We start from the raw sequence: 20404 nt of genomic DNA, 5'->3' as shown, positions 1-20404 counted from the left end.
GAAAACATTAGGTAGACTATTTTTTCTTTACATGGAAATTTTGACACAAGAATACCTACATATTTAAAAGTAAAATGATATCTAATTTGTGAACTTAAATATTCTTTCAGAAATATAAGTAGTTGGCATTTGGACTTTCCAGTTATTTTGTTTAAAAATATAAAAAACAGTTGGATAGTTTTCTGGAAAGATTGGAGTTATGTAGGATGTAGGATAATTAAGCTAATAAAAATTGGACCACTGCACTGGGACACATTAATGCTACTTTCCAACTAAATGGGCTGACATATAAGCTCAGGTAAAGCACAGGAATTTGGAAATACTCTGGCAAATGGTGCTCCTCAGGCATAACAGTAGTGAACAGGTCACAGGATCTGCAAAAAGCTGTAAGTATGTAGATTTTTAGCTTTCCCAAATACTAAGCTTATAACCTTGGACAGTTTATTTTTCTTATACTTAAGATAGACATGACAATTCAGAATTTGATAACAATATATCATGTATCAAAAAAATATGATAGTACATAGTAGATTGCCTACAAAATTAGTTCCCATATTATTACATCTCTAAAACCTTGAGGGGGGATTACGGGGTTAATATGATAGTCATCAAGGTTTGTAGCAGTATATATTACTAATACTGATAATAACAAAATGAAGTAGGAAAGGAGGGGTAGAAGTGGAGGAGAAGAACAAGTAGAAGTAGCCAGATTATTAGCGACTTTTCTGAGTAATTCTGAGTTTTTTCAAATGGTTTTTATTTTATGTTACTTTTGTATTATTTATGCATAATTACACTAACATGAGGTTTTAGGGGGTTGTATTAATCATATCAGGTTGCCGTAAAAAATACCACAGACTGCCCTGGTTGGTGTAGCTGAGTGGATTGAGCGCAGGCTTCGAACCAAAGAATCACCAGTTCGATTCCCAGTCAGGGCGCATGCCTGGGTTGCAGGCCAGGTCCCCAGTGGGGGCCATGTGAGAAGCAACTATACATTGCTGTTTCTTTCTCTTTCCCTCCCTTACCCTCTTTCTAAAAATAAATAAATAAAATCTTTTTAAAAAGACCACAGACTGGATGGCTTAAACATTTATTTTTTTCACAGTTCGGAAAACTGGAAGCCCAACAATAAGGTGTCTACAGGTTTGGTTTCTGGTGAGGCCTCCATTTTGGCTTGTAGATTATAGCTTTCTCACTGTACAGTGAGCTTTCTCATTGTACATTTCTAGATGTCCTTTCTTCTGTACATTTGTAGTGACATGCCTTATGATTTTCATTAACCTTAACTATCTTAACAAAATATGTATGCATGCCTATGTATGCATGCCTATGTTTGCAGCAGTACTATTTACAATAGCCAAGATTTGGAAACAGCCTAAGTGCCCATCACTAGATAAGTGGATAAAAAAGCTGTGGTACATTTACATAATGAAATACTACACAGCAGAAAAAGCTCTCCTGTTTTGAAACAGCATGGATGGACCTGGAGAAAATTATGCTAAGTGAATTAAGCCAGTAAGTGAAAAAAAAATACCATAGGATCTCACTATCTCACTTATGTGTGAGATCTAATGAAAACAATAAACTAACAAACAAAATAGTAACAGAAGCTTAGATACATAAAACAGACTGACAGTTGCCAGAAAGAATGGGGGGTGGGTAAAGATGGTGAGGGGATTAACCAAAGTATATTTATGCACACCCGATGGATGTGGAAAATGGTATGAGGACTGACTTGGAGAGGGGTGAGGGTAGGGCTGGCAAGAGGTGGGAAAAGGGAGAAAAAGTGGGAACAATATTAACAGCATAAACAATAAAAATTTAAAAGTATATAATTATGAAAATGTTAAAAAGACATTATTTTATGGTCCTTTTGGTATGTAGCATTTCTTATTGGTTATTTATTAGAATTTCCATCTCTTGCTTTTATTGCCTGTCTTTTCTTGCATGCTGTCTACTTCATCCATTAAGTCAATCATCTGCTACCCAAATGAGTGTCATCACTAGAAGCCAATCATCAGCATTTTGATCTCAGACTTCCATCCTCCTGAATAACACAGATTGGTTCGATGTTTACCAACTGACATTTAAGATTCTAAGTTTTTTAGACTCTGATTCAATTTCTTATTTTGAACTACCCTGATTTAAAAGGCAAATCCAATTTAGTATACTACAAAATTAGAAAGGCATATGTGAGAGATAATATTATGGATTTACAAGGAAAGTTTTTCCACTTTACACAATTATATACAAGTGGTCTTAAATGTCTAAGGGTGATAACTCATGATAAGACCTAAGCTGGAATGACTGTCGTCTGAGAAACAGCAAGCAGAGCTTGAGGTTAGAGCAATTCAACTGAGTGAACCTATAAGTGTGCTTAACAAATAGACATTTGTTTCATAACACTTGGTTTTGCAGTTATTTTTCTCCAATTTTGGATTTCTAACAAAGTAAATGTGACCTACAGAACGGTAAGTCACAAAGCCAAGGATATCTATTTCTAAAAATTAAGTATGCTTTGAATAAAAGGCTTTAAGACAGTGAATGAGCTAGCCTACAAGTTTATATTGGTTTATTCAACTCTGATCCCAATTTTAGAAGTTGAAACAGTAAAGACAACGATTCTGTGTCTTCTTTGTTAAGCTTAAGGTTTATTTATTTATTTATGTTTGATAAGTGTTGATCAGCAACATAATAGGCAGTAAGAACTGAGAAAACTTACAGGATAGATCATTTTTACAGTGAAAATAGAAAATGCTAGGCAGATAGGGGGGATGTGGGCAGACCTGAAACAATGGACAAATTAATGGCTACACTTGTGGCAGCTAGGTCTGTATAGCTTATTAAAATATTATTTTAAAGTTATACTGTTTTAAATATAACTTACTGTCTCTATGAAGGAAATAACTTCCCTCCTCCTTTCAGAATTTTCTTTCAAGAAATTGATTTCACATTTCAATTAAACTTTGGTCAGTTCGTTAGTTTATGATCACAGATAGACCACAGAGTGTCCAAAGTTGGGTCAGGAGCATTATACACACACATTTGTACGTATCTATATATGTATGCATGTATACATGTATGTATTTTATTTCCCTTCAGTTTAATCATCAATTTTGATATTTTATATTACAAAATGGGTTTTTATCTTAGTAGAGAAAGTCAATTGTTTCTCAGACCAAGAGTAGTCAGATGACAAGAGTCCTGGCCAATAAGCTATAAATCAGTGAGTAGAAGTCAGTGGGTGGGGCTTGCTTAAAGTTTTTGAAAACATCTGCTTTTGTTGGTTTGTTCAAATGGAATTATAATCAGAGAAATAATTTCACTATCAGCAAATTAATTAAATTACACCATAAGGCTCTCCTTAAGAAAAAATAAGTCAGCACTTAAATCAAAATCTAATGTTTAATAGGCAAGAAACAGAAGAGAGCCTGGGGGAAATGCCAAGTGGTGGATTTGTGAGCATTTACTAGGGCGGAGGATAATCCATTAGACTTGAGGAAGTATGTGGCATAAAGTTTTTTCCACACAGATATTCTTTCACATGAAGATTGTTAATTCTGCTTTTCAAAATCTTATTTCATTATATATTTTTTGTGCTTTGTACTTGTTCTTCTTGCTGAAGTTTGAATTCTCACAGTCCATGTGTTCTCAGAATGTATCAGGTAGCTATCTCCTACCCTCCCAAAGTTGTAGCCACAAAATAATTATATTCCAGTTATGTTTATAAATTCTTTCTTCAGCTTGTGTGGTAAATTATGTCTAAAAACTTTAGCCTTCTTTTTTCACAAAAGAGGCAAGCCAATTAAGGGAAAGTTGGAAATGGAAGAATACATTAATGTAATGATGATTAAGTGTAGAGTTTTTCTATTAGGGGCCTGAGCAGTTTTAGCAGCACAATTTGGCTCTGATAGGAACTCTGCTCTAAGGGAATGGATGTCCTGTACTGCTTGCTACTCAGTGCCCTGGTGCCAGCCACCTGCACCTAGTATTGTAGTCTAGTGAGGGGGTTCTGGGGGAACAAACAAATCAGTTCTTTTATCTAATTTATTGAACTGAAAAAAGAACTGCTGCTTTTGCAGTTAAAACCCAACTGTAATTTAAGATGACGTCTGTAGCTTTTTTTTTTCATTCACCAGCAAGAAAGTCACTGTAACAATTGCCTAGTAAAAATTAACCCCAAAATATAGTGGTTTAAAACAAACTATTTATTTAGCACACACATCTACAAATTGACAGTGGGGACTGGGATCAGCTGGGTGGTTTTCTGGATTAGTCATGTGTGAACGGTCTGTTGCTGGATTGGTAGGGAGCTGGTTTGTTCAGGATTGCCTCAGCTGGGAAAGCTCTTCTATTCACATGGCCCTCACCCACCTCTATGGCTAGCCTGGCCTTGTTCACATGATGATGACAGAGTTCTGAAAAACAGTGTTACATGCAAGGCCTCTTGAGATCTAGGATTGGAAATGGCAGTGCCAGTCTTTCCACATTTTCTTCACCAGGCCCACCCAGCTAGGCATACTTCAGAGATGTTACAGGTTCAGTTCCAGATCACTGCAATAAAGTAAGTATTGTACTTAAGATAGTCAGAATCCTTTTTGCTGGTAAAAGGACTTGCCTTCAAATTGTGAAAAAAATCAGCATCTGTAAAGCACAATAAAGCAAAATGAAGTATGAAGTACAGAGTTAAGGAAATAGCCTCCATCGTTGGTGGGAGGAGCTGAAAATCACTTTGAGAAGGGCATGGATACAGAAGGTGTGGAGTGTGGTCCTTTTGTTAATGCCCACATTTGAGATGGTCCGGGAGGACTGCAAGTTAATACTAGAAAAACTGATCTTGGTTTAGGGCAGCGACTTGGCTAATATCACATTCAGGTAACAGATTACTTATGTGGTATGGAATGGATATGAGGCAGAGAAGTGCTTACTTGTTGATTTCTGTTTTGTTATAAGATTTTACTCTTAAATCACATGTTGTTTTGTTGTTACTGTTTTACTGAGGGAAAATAAAAATATTTCTGAAATGTAGAGCATGCAACTCTATACTTTAGTCAGAATTTAATAAAATATTTTCTTTAAAAGAGAAGAGAAGAGACAGACATACAAACAATCAAGAGTGTTCTACTAGGTTAGCTTCATGTTGAAGATCTATTAAGTTTATGATTCATTCAGATAGCACTTGTTTTTGGTATAATAACAAATTGGTGCATTAGTCCACTGCATTCTCCTCTATTATTGCTTTGTTCAAACAGGATACTGTGCTCAACTGAACCACGAAATAAATTATATTAAACAACATCAACAACAAAAATGTTTCAACGTGTCATCTTTATTTTCATTTCTGATTGTTCGATTGTTTTTACAGTTATTACTTTGATAGTATAATGTTTTTATGAGATGAATCAAATTACTGTAGTTTAACCTAATGAAAAAATCAACAGCTTCAGTAAAAGCAGGGGGTACCACACAGGTCTCCTAATTCCATTCTTTTTCCAATGCAGTATTTAATTATCCCCAACATATTGCTGTGACACCTAAGGGTCATTCTTTAGCCTGATAACATGAATTTGAGCATGACCTGAAGTAAGTATAGGAGTAAGCTAAGCCAACAGCAGGGGAAGAGAATTCCAGCATCTGGAAAGATCAAATTAGACAGGTTATTGGTGTCCTTCAGAACAGCAAGCTGATCACTGTGGCTGGAGAAAATTGAGTTAGGGAGATAAAAGGGAGAGATTAGATTAGATGTTGATGTTTTAGGCCTGCTTTAATGAGTCTGACTTTTACTCTGAGATATGGGAAGACATTTATAGGATTTTGAGAAAAACACTTAAATGATTTGTTTTATTTATAGAAGGATCACTTTGCTTACTCTGTTGGAATAGACCATGTGTGTTGTGGAGTGGTAGTGAATAGAAAGTTGTATAATGGAAGCTGACTGAAAATTTTGGATTCGAGAAATAATGATTAACATATAGGCCAGAAAAATGTTCTTTTAACTCTAAATAATTATTGAGGCTGCCACTCCAAAATTTAATTTAATATAATACTTAAAGTAGGATTCATTAAACAGAAGATTCACAATGTAATCACCAATTATAATAACTTATCAATGTTCAAATTATAAATGACATTCAAAAACATAAAGGAAATATAACGCAAGATAGCAGCAAAAAGTTTAAACATATTGATTAGATAAATTCCCCATATAACATAAGAACATAAGACAAAGGAACATAATTAGATGTTTTTAAGAACCACACCTAAATGACACACAAAAGTAAAAGCTGAGCAAATAAGTTAGAAGCCTGTCAATATACAGAAAGAGGGTTCAGTGGATATAGGAGCCATTCTTCTCAGTAGAGGTTTGGGTTCACAAAAGTTGTGGGGCCCAAATCAAAATTTAATTGAAAGTGGTCTCCAAATGGAGTGAATGCAAATACAAACCTATTTAATTTTTGTGTGTGTGTGGTGAGGGTCAATGTCCCTGACTCCTACTGCTCATAAATCTTCTAAAATAAAGCCAACAAATTCACATGTCTTTCTCATGCACCCAGAGATTGCATCTTTTCCCCTTTCAAGAATAAAAGCTTAGGCCCTGACCAGTGTGGCTCAGTTGGTTGGGTGTTGTCTCACAAAGCAAAAGGTTGTCCATTTGATTCCTGGTCAGGGCACATGCCTGAGCTGCAGGCAATCCCCCACCAGGGTGTGTACCAGAGGCAACTGATCAATGTTTCTCTCTCATACTGATGTTTCTCACCCTCTCTTTCTCCCTCTCTTCCCCCTCTCTAAAAATAAATAAATAAATAAATAAAATATTAAAAAAAAAACTTAAAGAAAGAGGTATACATAAAAACAATAGAATTCTGTACCAGCAACATTAATCAAATTAATTGTCTATTTATAATAAATAAATTGACCACCAAACATATGCAAAAAAATCAATAGCAAAGAAGAGAAACATAATCAGATAACAAATTTTAGTCAAAGGTCTTAATCTCTAAAAGCCTAGATAATTTTGAGGGTATGTTGCAGAAAAATATATAACTTTGCTAATAACAACAACAGAAAAATATAAAATTGTCAGGAAAAAACTAAAGTATGCACAAAGAATGATCCTGATACTGAGCAGAGTAAAATGTGACCTAATTTTAATTTTTCAAAAGAATTTAAGAATAGAGAATCCATTTGAATTTGATGTTTCCAGAGTCACTGGGGTCATGGTATTAGACTCATTGAGAAGGAAAAGTAAATTCTAGTATATTCTTTGGCTCAGTAGTGAACAAAACATAATCAAATTACATCTATTGTTTTGAACATTTTGATCAAACTTTTGACCCAGCACAGATGAATTAAATGTAACATTGTTGTCCTTTTGACATAAGATAATGAAGGCATCTATATAGAAGCCTGAGGTGAGAAGAGAATGAAATGGTAGGGTCAGTCATATCTTTCCATTGCATAGTGGGTAGTTTAGATCCTTGCTTCAAGTCATTGTTATAAAAAAGAGTGGCTTAGGAATTTTGTTTAAAATTACTGAGGTAGCCACAGAGGAGTTAAAAAGAAAATATCAAGTGTAAAAAATGACAAAGGCAGGAAAATAGAGTAATGGGAACAAATCCTGATCTTTCAAAGGGAGGAGACAATAAATAATGTCACAAACTACGTGTTCAAAAAAAGAGAGATAATTTTTTTATTCATAGTTAAGGAGATATCTGCCAGACTTGCACAAAATAGAATTGGAAAAAGTAGTTGCCTCTGGGAAATGTAATTATGGATGTTATAATATTTTATATTGTCAAAATCTACTTATAAGAAAGAGGAGATATAGAGAAAAGTAGTTTATTTGTAATTTGTATTCTTAGAGAATGTCAAGAAAATAATGTAATCAAAAAAGAATAATAGCTGTTATTTGAAAAGGTAGCTTTCTTGAAAGTCAAAATGCCATAGTCTTCTATTTTTTTTCTGTTTTGATTTTCTCTTTTAATCTAAGAGTTATTCAGAAGGGTGCTTATTGCAAATTAGATAGGTTTATTTATTACTTTTTCTGTCATTTCCCTACTAAACTAGAATTCTATTGTGTGCAAGAAATGTTATGAATTGAAATTCTACTTTAGTGAATTTTTAGAAATTTTCTTTGTAGCTGTAGAGATTTTGTAACACCCATGAGACTTTAAAAAGAATTAAAGTTACTCTTTTTTTGTCAAGTATAAAGGTTTATGAAGCCTAGTTTTATTACAATGCTACATAATAGTATAATACTATTACTTCAGGATATGTATAATTTTTATTCTAGGCCATGTATAATTACTTCTGAGAGTGGTATCTTAAAGCCTTGACCTTTTGGCTTTGCTTATTTCTCCCTCCACATCATTAGATATTAAAGGCATGTTGCTTATAATACAAAGACCATAACTACTTTATATTTGATAAGTATTTATTCCAGCCATTAATATTTTTTCCAGAGTCTGGAGTGGCTGCCGGCGATGCCTGACTTGATGTGAGGAGCAGCAGCAGCGCGATGGAGTGGGCCAGGGACCGCTTACACTTGAGAAGGACCACGTAACAGCATATACCCAAGGTGGAAGTCCAGGTCAAACGGAGGAGGACGGCCTCTCTGAGCAACCAAAAGTGTCAGCTGTACCCGAGGCATTCCCAGCAGCAGCAGCAGCAGCAGCAGCAGCAGCAGCAGCAGCAGCAACTACCTGTGGTGGACTTCCTTGGGGAACTGAGGCAGGCTTTCCTAGCTGAGACACCCAGAGGTGGTTAAAGCAGTCTTGGGGCATCCCAGCCTTTCTTTAGGTCTTAAGGATCCTGAAACTTTACTGTGGATATTGGGTTTGGTGAAACAGCAATCATAACTGTGGGAAAGAGCAGCAAGTGCTGCAACACATTGACTACAGGATGGAGTGCATCCTGCAAGATGGCCGGATCATCATCGGTACCTTTAAGGCTTCTGACAAGCATATGAACTTGATCCTCTGTGATTGTGATGAGTTCAGGAAGATCAAGCCAAAGAATGTGAAGCAGCCAGAGCATGAAGAGAAGCGGGTCTTGGGTCTGGTGCTGCTGCGTGGGGAGAACTTGGTTTCCATGACAGTGGAGGGACCTCCCCGCAAAGATACCAGCATTGCTCCTGTACCGCTGGCAGGAGCTGCAGGAGGCCCCGGGGTTGGCAGGGCCACAGGCAGAGGACTTCCAGCTGGTGTTCTGATTCCACAGGCTCCTGCGGGATTAGTAGGCCCAGTTTGAGGGGTAGGGGGACCCACCCAATAGGTAATGACTCCACAGGGACGAGGCACCGTCATAGCTGCTGCTGTGGTGGTCACTGCCAGCATAACTGGAGCTCCCACTTACTACCCACCAGGTCGGGGGACTCCCCCCACACCTGTGGGTCAGGCAACCTCTCCTCCAGGCATTATGGCTCCTCCACCTGGTGTGAGACCACCCATGGGACCACCGATTGGGCTTCCCCCTGCTCGGGGGACCCCGATAGGCATGCCTCCTCCAGGGATAAGACCCCCCCTACCTGGAATCAGAGGTGCACCTCCCCCAGGAATGCGTCCACCAAGACCCTAAGATACTGTTGATCCTTAGTCACTCTTTGCCTGCACTGTGTCTTGTGAAACTGTGTAGAGTGTTTGTGAGCTTCTGTCTCCTCTGCAGCATTTATATTCACTAATAAATGCATAGAGCAATTAAAAAATATTTTTCCATATTTATAGATTACTTTTGAGTATGTTTGGGTTCACAGCACATTTGAGAAGCACAGGGAATTTCCATATACCCCAACCCCTACACATGCGTAGATAACTCCCATTGTCATCATCCCCAGCCCCCCAGTGTGGTACACATGATACAATTGAAGTGCCTTTGCTGACACTTCATAGTCACACTAAGACATGGGAGTCACTCTAAATCAAGCCAAGGGCTTGATTTAGAAGTTGCTTGGTGAGAATAGCTATATCCCCAGGGTATGTATCTCTAACAATCATTGATATTTATTTTTATTTTTATTTTTTTATTGTCGACGCCATTACAGATATCTCCTATTTCCTTCCCTTTGTCCCCCTCCAACCATTCCTCTCCACTCTCTAGCCTTCGCCACATTGTTATCTGTGTCCATGGACAATGAATATATGCATATCTTAAAAATTAAAGGTAAGTATGAGAAAATCTCAACCAGAGAATATCAATAATGATATACACAAAAAATAAGCAGAAATCTTTTAATTAAACTCAAAAAATGATATAAAACTTACAAGGGGGACTCAATAAAAGATTTGGAATAGCAGAAGAGAGAATAAATGAAATTTAAGATAGATCTTTTGAGCTTATTCAGTCTAAGGAACAGGAAAAAAGAAGAATGAAAAATATGAGTAGGGAACAAGGCACATATGGGACACCCTCAAGCATACCGACATATACAAAATAGGAGTCCCAGAAGGAAAGGAGTAAGAGGGATCCATAAAAGAATTTAAAAATTAGGTAATAGAAAATAATTTTAATAAAAACACCAAAAATTAATACTAATAGTTAAGTAAAGCAACAAGCTACAGAATAAACATATAAAACACAATAGGGTATATATATAAAAGCCATTATTACCCAGATACTATACTGAAAAAGAAAATGTGTAATTCATCATAGTTCTCAGTATGCAACATACTTGTGAATAAATAAGAGCATGGAACAAAATATTTGTAGCCTATACAGTAGATTAGTGATAAACATCAAGTACAAATAAGCATATAGGTGAGACAGTACTTAAAAATCAATGAAATAGACAAACAATATAACAAAAAACAGCAAAGTATACAAAACAATTTATCAGATAAATAATTTAAAGTAATGAATAAACCACATTAAAAATATGAAATATGATCAACTGTGAAAAGCAAGAAAATATAAATTAAACTAAATCCAACTCTATGTATAACTGCATTGTTCAATATGGTAGACACTGGCCACATATGACTATTTAATTTTAAATAAATGATTTAAACTAGAAAATCTATATTTTGCTTCTTTGTGATGAAAGGTTATATATCAGTTAAGTCCATTTGATCTAGGACATTGTTCAATGCTGCAATATCTTTGTTGATATTTTGTTTGGAAAATCTATCCATTTTTGACAGTAAGGTGTTAAAATCCCCTAATATAATTGTGTTGTTATCAATATCTTTCTTGAAGTCCTCCAAGATTTTTCATATATATATTTGGGTGCTCCTATGTTGGGTTAATATGTTTATAATGTTTATGTCCTCTTGATAGATTCTTCCCTTGAGTATTATGAAGTGTCCTTCTGGGTCTCTTTTTATGTCCCTTGTTTTGAAGTCTATTTTGTCTGATATGAGTATTGCTACCCTGGCTTTCTGTTTCCTGTCTGTTTGCTGTGAACATTTTTTTCCAACCCTTCACTTTCATTCTGTGAGGTATTTTGTTCTGAGGTAGATCTCTTGTAGGAAGCATATGTGCACATCACATTTTCTTATTTATTCAGCTACCCTATGTCTTTTGATTGTAGCATTTAATCTATTTATATAAGGTTATTATTGATAGATAGTTATGCATTGCCATTTTACTCCATTTGTACCTGTGTTCCCCTCTCTCTCACTCTTTTTCTTCCCTTTCTTAAAGCAGCCCCTTTAGCATCTCTTGCAGGGCTGGTTTGGCGGGGATGTATTCTTTGAGCCTTCTTTTGTCTGGGAAGCTCCTTATTTGGCCTTCCATTTTAATTGAAAGCTTTGCTGGGTAGAGTAGTCTTGGTTTCAGGCTTTTGTTTTTCATTACTTGGAATATTCTTTGCCAATTTCTTCTGGCTTGGAGTGTTTCCATTCAGAAGTCAGCTGCTAGTCATATTTGGGCTCCTTTGTATGTTACTTCCTGTTTCTCTCTTGCTGCCTTTAAGATTCTCTCTTTGCCTTGGAATTTTGCCATTTTAATTATGATGTATCTTGAAGTAGGCCTCTTTGGGTTCCTCTTGATTGGGATTCTGTGTGTTTCCTGGATTTGTGTGACTTTTTCTGTCATCATATTAGGGAAATTTTCCATCACTACTTTTTCAAACATGTTTTCTATCCCTTGCTCTTCTTATTCTCCTTCTGGTATCCCTATTATATGGATATCATTATGTTTCACGTTGTCCTGCAGTTCCCTTAACCCCTCTTCATTCATTCCTTTTTTTTTTTTTCCTTTTCTTACTCTTTCTGGGAGTTTTTTTCTACCTTGTCATCTAACTTGCTGATTTTATCCTCTGCTTCATCTAGTCTGCTTTTGGTTCCTTCTACTGTGTTCTTTAATTCATAAATTGTATTCTTCACTTCTTCTTGGCTCTTCTTGATAGTTTGTATTTTCTTTTACATGTTAATATAGTTTGTAGTGAGTTAATCATAGTTTCCCTGGAGTGTTTGGTAATTCTCAGTGAGCCCATTGGGCTTCCTCATTACCATCACTTTGAACACAGTATCTAATAGTTGACTTGCCTGTATTTCATTTAACATTCTTTCTGAGGCTTCCTCCTTTCATTTCATTTGGGGTTTCTTTGTCTTCCCACTGTTTGTGAGAGTCTTCTTATTAGCCTCTGATTCTGAAACTGATCTGTCCTGACTACCTGAGTTTGTGGTGTGAACTTCTATAGTATGAGACATGTGAGATTCAGTGGTGCAGTATCCTTGATCTCCTGAACTTGCTACTTTTGGGATTCTGTTTATGTTGGTTCTCTTCTGAAAGATAGACCACATGATAGGACACAAGACAAGATTCAACAAATTCAAGAAAATTGAAATAATCATATCAGGCATATTATTCAACTACAAAAGACTGAAACTAGAAACCAGCCTCAAGGGAAATACTCAAAACCACTCAAATTCATGGAGATTGAATAGCATGCTATTAAGCAACGAATGGGTCAAGAAGGAGATCAAGGAAAAAAAGCTTCTGTAAACAAATGAAAATGAACTCACAACAATTAAAAACTTATGGAACACAGCAAAGACAGTCCTAAGAGGGAAGTTCATAGTGATACAGGCCTACCTAAAAAAAAAATAGGAACATTTCAGACTTCCAGCAAGATGGAAGAATAGGTGGACGCACGGTGCCTCCTCGCACAACCAAGATTAGAACAACAATGATTTGCATACAGAATATCACTCAGAACTGACAGAGGATTTATCTGAATGGAAGTCGGACAGCCAAGAAGTTGAAGTGGACCTGTACATCCAGGCTGGTAGGAGATGACGAGCCGGGCAGGCACGGGGCTGGCGTGGGTCCGTGGCGTGCGGAGGTCAGGGAAAATTTGGCACGAAATCGGCGCGACAGCCATCTGGGGCGCAAGAACGCAGCAGTGATCCCCGAGTATGCAAGCTGCGGCTGGTGGACCCAGTGAGGCGGCGACTGTGGACCAGGGCAGAGCTCGCAGCCCAGGATCCCAGAGAAGGGTCTGAGCCCAGGAGAATGGAACTACCGCCATTGTCCCCTCCCGCTCCCACCCCTGCCCCCACATATAATGTCACAATCTAGCGACTGAAGTGCCAAGCCCCAATGAACACCTAAGGCTCCGTCCCCCACCTTAACAAGAGCGACCAGACCAGAAAAAAAAAAAAAAGACATAAGACATGTTTCCAACACAACAGATCAGTCCCCCAGGACTCATCCTTTTGAGCGACCAAGAAATAGCCAATCTATCAGATGCACAGTTCAAAACACTGGCGATCAGAAAGCTCACGGAATTGGTTGATTTTTGGGTGCAATTTAGATGAAAGGATGCAGGTTACCATAAAAGAGATGCAGGAAGATACGCGGAGGAAAGCCAATAGTGAAAGGAAGGAATCTGAGTCTCAAAACAATACAGTGGACCAGAAGGAAGATAGAATCAACCAGGCAGGAAAGCATGATGAAATAAGAATTCAAAAAATCGAAGAAAAGCTTAAGACCATCGAGGACACCTTTAAATGTTCCGATATACGAATTATAGGGGTACCAGAATGGGAAGGAGAAAAGCAACAGATTGAGCATGTATTTGAACAAATAATAAAGGAGAACTTCCCCAGTCTGGCAAAGGGAACAGTCTTCCAAGAAATCCAAGAAGCTCAGAGAGCCCCAAAAAGTTGGACCCAAGAAGAAACATGCCAAGGCACATCATAATTACATTAGCCAAGGTAAAAATGAAGGAGAGAATCCTAGAAGCAGCAAGAGATAAGGGGACAGTAACCTACAAAGGAGTTCCCATCAGACTGTCAGCTGATTTCTCCAAAGAGACCTTACAGGCAAGAAGGGGCTGGAAAGAAATATTCCAAGTCATGAAAGACAAGGACCTACATCCAAGATTGCTCTATCCAGCAAAGCTCTCATTTAGAATGGAAGGGCAGATAAAGTGCTTTTCAGATAAGGTCAAGCTAAAGGAGTTCATCATCACCAAGCCCTTATTATATGAAATGCTAAAGGGACTTTCTAAGAAAAGAAGATAAAGAAAAGACATGTATAGTAAAAGGACAACAAACTCACAATTATTAACAACCACACCTAAAGCAAAACCAAAAGAAACTAAGTAAACAACTAGAACAGGAACAGAACCACAGAAATGGAGGGTACATGGAGGGCTAGCAGCAGGGGGTTGGGAGGAGGGGAGGGGGCAAAAGGTATAGAGAATAAGTAGCATGGAATGTAGGTTGAAAATAGATAGGGGGAGGGCAAGAATAGTACGGGAAATGTAGAAGCTAAAGAACTCATAAGTATGACACATGGACATGAACTAAAGGGGGGGGAACGTGGGTGGGAGAGGGGGTACAGGGTGGAGAGGAGAGAAGGGGGGAAATGGGACAACTGTAATAGCATAATCAATAAAATACATAAAAAAGTAACATTTCAAATAAACAACCTAACCCTACATCTATAGAACTGGAAGGACAACAAGAAAGATAGCCCAGAGCAAGTAGAAGGAAGGAAATAACAAAGATCAGAGTGGAATTAAATGACGTAGAAAATAAAGGAACAATTCTAAGTATCAATAAATTCAGGAGCTGGTTCTTTGAAAAGATAAACAAAATTGACAAGTTTTTAACTAGACACATCAGGAAGAAAAGAGAGAGAACCCAAATAAACACAATTAGAAATGAAAGAGGAAAGATTACAACTGATACTACAGAAATACAAAGGATTGTAAGAAATCACTACAAATAACTATATGCCAAGAAATTTGAAAACCTAGGTGAAATGGAAAAATTTCTAGAAAAATATAGTCGTCCAAAATGCAGTGAAGAAGAAGCAGAAACCCAGAACATACCAATAACAACTGACAAAATTGAAGCAGTAATAAAAAAACTTCAGACACACAAAATCTCTGGGCCAGACAGTTTCACAGGAGAATTTGACAAAACATTTAAGGAAGAGCTATCCCCTATCTGTTACAGACAATTAAAAAAATCTGATAAGATGGAAGACTCCTAAACTCTTTTTTATGAAGCCAGCATCATTGGAACCCCAAAACCAGATAAACACACAACAAAGAAAGAAAACTACAGGCCAATATCGCTGATAAACATAGACACTAATATCCTCAACAAAATATTGGGAAACTGCACCCAGCAATACATTACAAAGATCATACATCATGATCAAGCGGGATTCATCCCAGAGATGCAAGGATGGTACAATATTCTCAAGTCAATAAACATAATATATCATATAAACAAAAGGAAAGATAAAAATCACATGATCATATTGATAGATAAAGAAAAAGCATATGATAAGATACAGCATCCATGTATGATAAAAACACTCAGCAAAGTGGGAATAGAGGGAGCATTCCTCAGCCTAATAATGGCCATACATGAGAGATCTACAGCCAACATCATACTCAATGGGCACAAACTAAAAACTTTCCCACTAAGATCAGGAACAAAGACAAGCATGTCTGCTTTCACCACTTCTATTCAACATAGTATTGGAAGTCCTATCCATAGTAATCAGACAAGAAAAAGAATGAAAGACATATAAATTGCAAAGGAGAAGGCAAAAATGTCATTGTTTGTAGATGACATGATAGTGTACATAGAAAATCCTATAGACTACACCAAAAAAGGACTTAACCTAGTAAATGAATTTGGCAAAGTTGACAAGTTGTGGGATACAAATTCAATATTCAGAAATCAAAGGCATTTTTGTATACCAACAGTGAAATATCAGGAAAAGAAATCAGGAAAAAAATCTCATTTGATATAGCAACAAGAGAAATAAAGTAACTAGGAAAAAACCTAACCAAGGGAGTAAAAGACCTCTACTCAGAAAACTATCAAATATTGAAGAAAGAAATTAAGGAAAACAAACAAATGGGAGCATGTACCACGTTCGTGGATGGGAAGAATTAATATCATCAAAATGTCCATACTACCCAAAACAATTTATAGATTCCAGCCCTATTAAAATACCAGTTACATATTTCACAGATATAGATCAAACATTTCAAACTTTATATGGAACCATAAATGACCCAGAATAGCTGCAGCAATTTTGAGAAAGAAGAACAAAGTAGGAGGGATGACAATATCTGATATCAAACTGTATTAGAAGGCCATTATAATAAAAAGAGCCTGGTACTGGCATAAGAACAGACACATAGACTAATGAAACAAAATAGAGAGCCCAGAAGTAAACCCAAATCTCTATGGTCAATTAATATTTGAGAAAGTGGTAAGAAACACAAAATAGAGTAAAAATATAGCCTCTTTAACAAATGGTGTCATGACATCTGGACAGCTAAATGCAAAAAAATTAAACTTGACCACCAACTTACACCATACACAAAAATAAATTCAAGGTGGATAGAAGACTTAAATATAAGTTGTAACACCATAAGAGTCCTAGAGGAAAACATTGGCAGGAAAATCTCAGACATTCCATGTAGCAATATTTTCACCAATATGTCTCCTAGAACAAGGGACATAAAGGAAAAAATAAACAAATGACATCTCATCAAAATAAAAAGCTTCTGCAGGGCTAAAGAACACAGAATTCAAATGAAAAGAGAACCAACTGTATGGGAAAGCATATTTGGCAATGATACTTCAGAGAAGGTTTTGATCTCCAAACTGTATAAAGAACTCACATGACTCCACCCCAGGAAGATAAACAACACAATTATAAAATGGGCAAAGGACCTGAAAAGATGCTTTTCCAAGGAGGACATAGAGAGGGCCCTGAGATATATGAAAAGATGATTAGCATCACTAGCCATCAGAGAGATGCACATTAAAACCACAATAAGATACCACTTCACACCAGTGAGAATGGCTGTCATAAACAAATCAACAAACAACAAGTGTTGGAGATATTGTGGAAAAAGGGGAACCCTAGTGCATTGTTGGTGGGAATGCAGACTGGTGCAGTCACTGTGGAAAACAGTATGGAATTTCCTCAGAAAACTAAAAATGGAACTGCCTTTTGACTTGGCAGTTCCACTGCTGGGATTATACCCTAAGAATCCTGAAACACCTATTCAAAAGAACCTATGCACTCCAATGTTCATTGCAGCAAAATTTACAATAGCCAAGTGCTGGAAGCAACCTAGGTGCCCATCAGTAAATGAATGGATCAAAAAACTATGGTATACTTATGCAATGGAATACTATGCAGCAGAAAGAAAGAAGGAGCTTCTACCCTTTGCAACAGCATGGATGGAACTGGAGAGCATTATGCTAAGTGAAATAAGCCAAGTGGTGAAAGACAAATACCATATGATCTCACCTATAAGTGGAACCTAATCAACAAAACAAACAAGCAAGCAAAATACAGCCAAAGACATTGAAATTAAGAGCAAACTGACAGTAACCAGAGAGGAGGTGGGAGGGGATAATGTGAGGAAAGGGAGAAAGGTTTTCAGGAACATCTGTAAAGGGTGCATGGACAAAACCAAAGGTGGGTAGAATCAAAGGTGGTAAGTGGGGATGGTTTGGGTGTGGGAAGTGATGGGGGGAAAGTAAAGACAACTGTACTTGAACAACAATAAAAAAAGTTGAAGTATTATACTCTCTTGTGTCAAAAAAAATAATTTAAATTAAATTTAAGATTCAGTTCTTTAATTATACATAACAAATTTCAAGTGGTAATACTGAAATGTGGCTTGTGGCAACTGTATTAGATATCACAGATACAAGACATTTCTATAATTGTACAAAAATTTATTGGGCAGAACTTGTCCTTAAAATTTAAATTGAGGAGGTGAAAATGGACCCTGGTTTACTACTGGTGTAAATGTAAATGTGTCCAGTTTTTTTGCAGAGAAATATAACAATATCTATCAATGTTAAAAATGAAATACATTATTTTTAGGGAATTATACTATGGTTATATTTTACATTTGTGCAAAGAACATAGTGAAAGGATACAGTGTTATGTTCATAATAGTGAGTAATTGGGAATATCCTGTATATCACTGAGAAAAACATAACTAATTTGTAGAACCTATAAGGTAAAGAAAAGCAAGTCACAGAAAATATGAATAGCATAATATTGTGAGTGTTTGTGATCAGTGAGTATTTATAACTTGAAAGAAATAGGTTTTAAAGGATACCTAGTAAATTTTTATAATATTGATAGCAGAATGGTCAACTTTAGAAGGTTAAAAGTGACTGTCATGTTTTGCCCTTCTCTGTAGTGTTAGAGTTTTATTTGTTTTAGAATGAGAGAGAGAACAAGAGAATGAGAGAGAGGGAGAGTTTAAAAGACAGGTGGCCAGGTAGTAATGGAAGGAATGCCTTAAGTATGTTTCCAGTGTTGTAGAAACTTCAGCCATATCAGGGAGGCAGTGTTTGGGAAACACTGTCACATACGCTGAAAATTATGCTACTTATCTCTTGTTCTAAACATTCTTGCATTTAGATGTGCAATTCTCAATACAAGGAATTGCACATACTTGAGGAAAACCATAAAAGAATGTTTTCGTGCTTTCTTTTCTTTTATAAATGTTTATTGATTATGCTATTACAGTTTTCCCATTTTTTTCTCTCCTTTATTCCACTCCACCTTGTATTCCTCCTCCCACCTGCATTCCCCCACCTTAGTTCATGTCCATGGGTCATACATGTAAGTTCTTTGGCTTCTCCATTTACCATACTGTTCTTAACCTCCCCCTGTGTATTTTGTACCTATCATTTATGCTTTTTATTCCCTGTACCTTTTCCCCTATTCTCCCTCCTCACCCTCCCTACTGATAACCCTCCAGGTGATCTCTATTTCTGTGAATCTGTTTCTCTTCTAGTTGTTTGCTTAGCATGTTTTTGTTTTTTTAGCTTTGGTTCTTAATAGTTGCGAATTTGTTGTCATTTTACTGCTCATAGTTTTTATCTTCTCTTTCTTGGATGAGTACCTTTAACATTTCATTTAATAAGGGCTTGGTGATGATGAACTCCTTTAACTTGACCTTATCTGGGAAGCACTTTATCTGCCCTTCCATTCTAAATGATGGCTTTGCTAGGTAGAATAATCTTGGTTGTAGGACCTTGCCTTTCATGACTTCAATACTCCTTTCCAGCCCCTTCTTGCCTGAGAGATCTCTTTTGAGAAATCAGCTAATAATCTTATGAGAACTCCTTTGTAGGTAACTCTCTGCTTTCCTCTTGCTGCTTTTAAGATTCTCTCCTTATCTTTAATCTTGAGTAATGTAATTATGATGTGCCTTGGTGTGTGCTTTCTTGGATCTAACTTTTTTGGGACTTTCTGAGCTTCCTGGACTCCCTGGAAATCTATTTCCTTTGCCAGATTGGGGAAGGTGTCCTTCATTATGTTTTCAAATAAGTTTTCAATTTCTTGCCCCTCCTCTTCTTTTTCTGGCACCCCTATGATTTGGATGTTGGAATGTTTAAAGTTATCCTGGAGGTTCCTAAGCCTATCCTTTTTAAAAAATTCTTGTTTCTTCATTCTGTTTCAGTTTAATGTTTGTTTTTTCTTTCTGCTTCAAACCGTTGATTTGAGTCATTGTTTTCTTCCCTTCACTGTTGGTTCCCTGTACATTTTCCTTTATTTCACTTTTAATAACCTTCACTTTTTCCTCTGTTTTATGACCATACTCAACCAGTTCTGTGAGCATCCTGATTACCAGTGTTTTGAACTCTGTATCCAATATGTTCATCACTTCATCACTTAGTTGTATTTTTTTCTGGGGCTTTGATCTGTTCTTTCATTTGGGCCATATTTTTTTTTGTCTTGGTGCACCTGTTATGTAGTAAGGGGCGGAGCCTTAGGTATTTGCCAGGACTGGGCAACCCATGTCACTGCCTTGTGGCACTGTCAGTGGGGAAAGGGTCTGAGAGGGAACAATGCTGCTTACTCAGCTCTCAGCTGGCTTTTAGTCATTTCCTCCACTACCCACAAGCAAATTGGGCCCTTCTGGTGCTGATTCTTGGTGGGTGTT

General features: G+C 36.9%; 1 protein-coding gene and 1 pseudogene across 1 annotated transcript; both read left to right on the top strand.

The window, feature by feature from the left end:
• The first annotated feature begins 8518 nt into the window (after positions 1-8518).
• On the top strand, positions 8519-9112 carry LOC114492369 (annotated as a pseudogene).
• Positions 8879-9696, top strand: LOC114491987 (small nuclear ribonucleoprotein-associated protein N-like). Its single transcript, XM_036026479.1, is given in 1 exon segment — positions 8879-9696. A coding segment is annotated over 1 exon segment (675 nt). The 5' UTR covers positions 8879-8901; the 3' UTR covers positions 9577-9696.
• The last annotated feature ends 10708 nt before the right edge of the window (positions 9697-20404 follow it).

Source organism: Phyllostomus discolor, chromosome 1 (assembly GCF_004126475.2).
Source record: "Phyllostomus discolor isolate MPI-MPIP mPhyDis1 chromosome 1, mPhyDis1.pri.v3, whole genome shotgun sequence".
In the NCBI taxonomy this organism is placed as follows: Eukaryota; Metazoa; Chordata; class Mammalia; order Chiroptera; family Phyllostomidae; genus Phyllostomus; species Phyllostomus discolor.
This window is presented reverse-complemented; position numbering and strand designations above follow the sequence as displayed.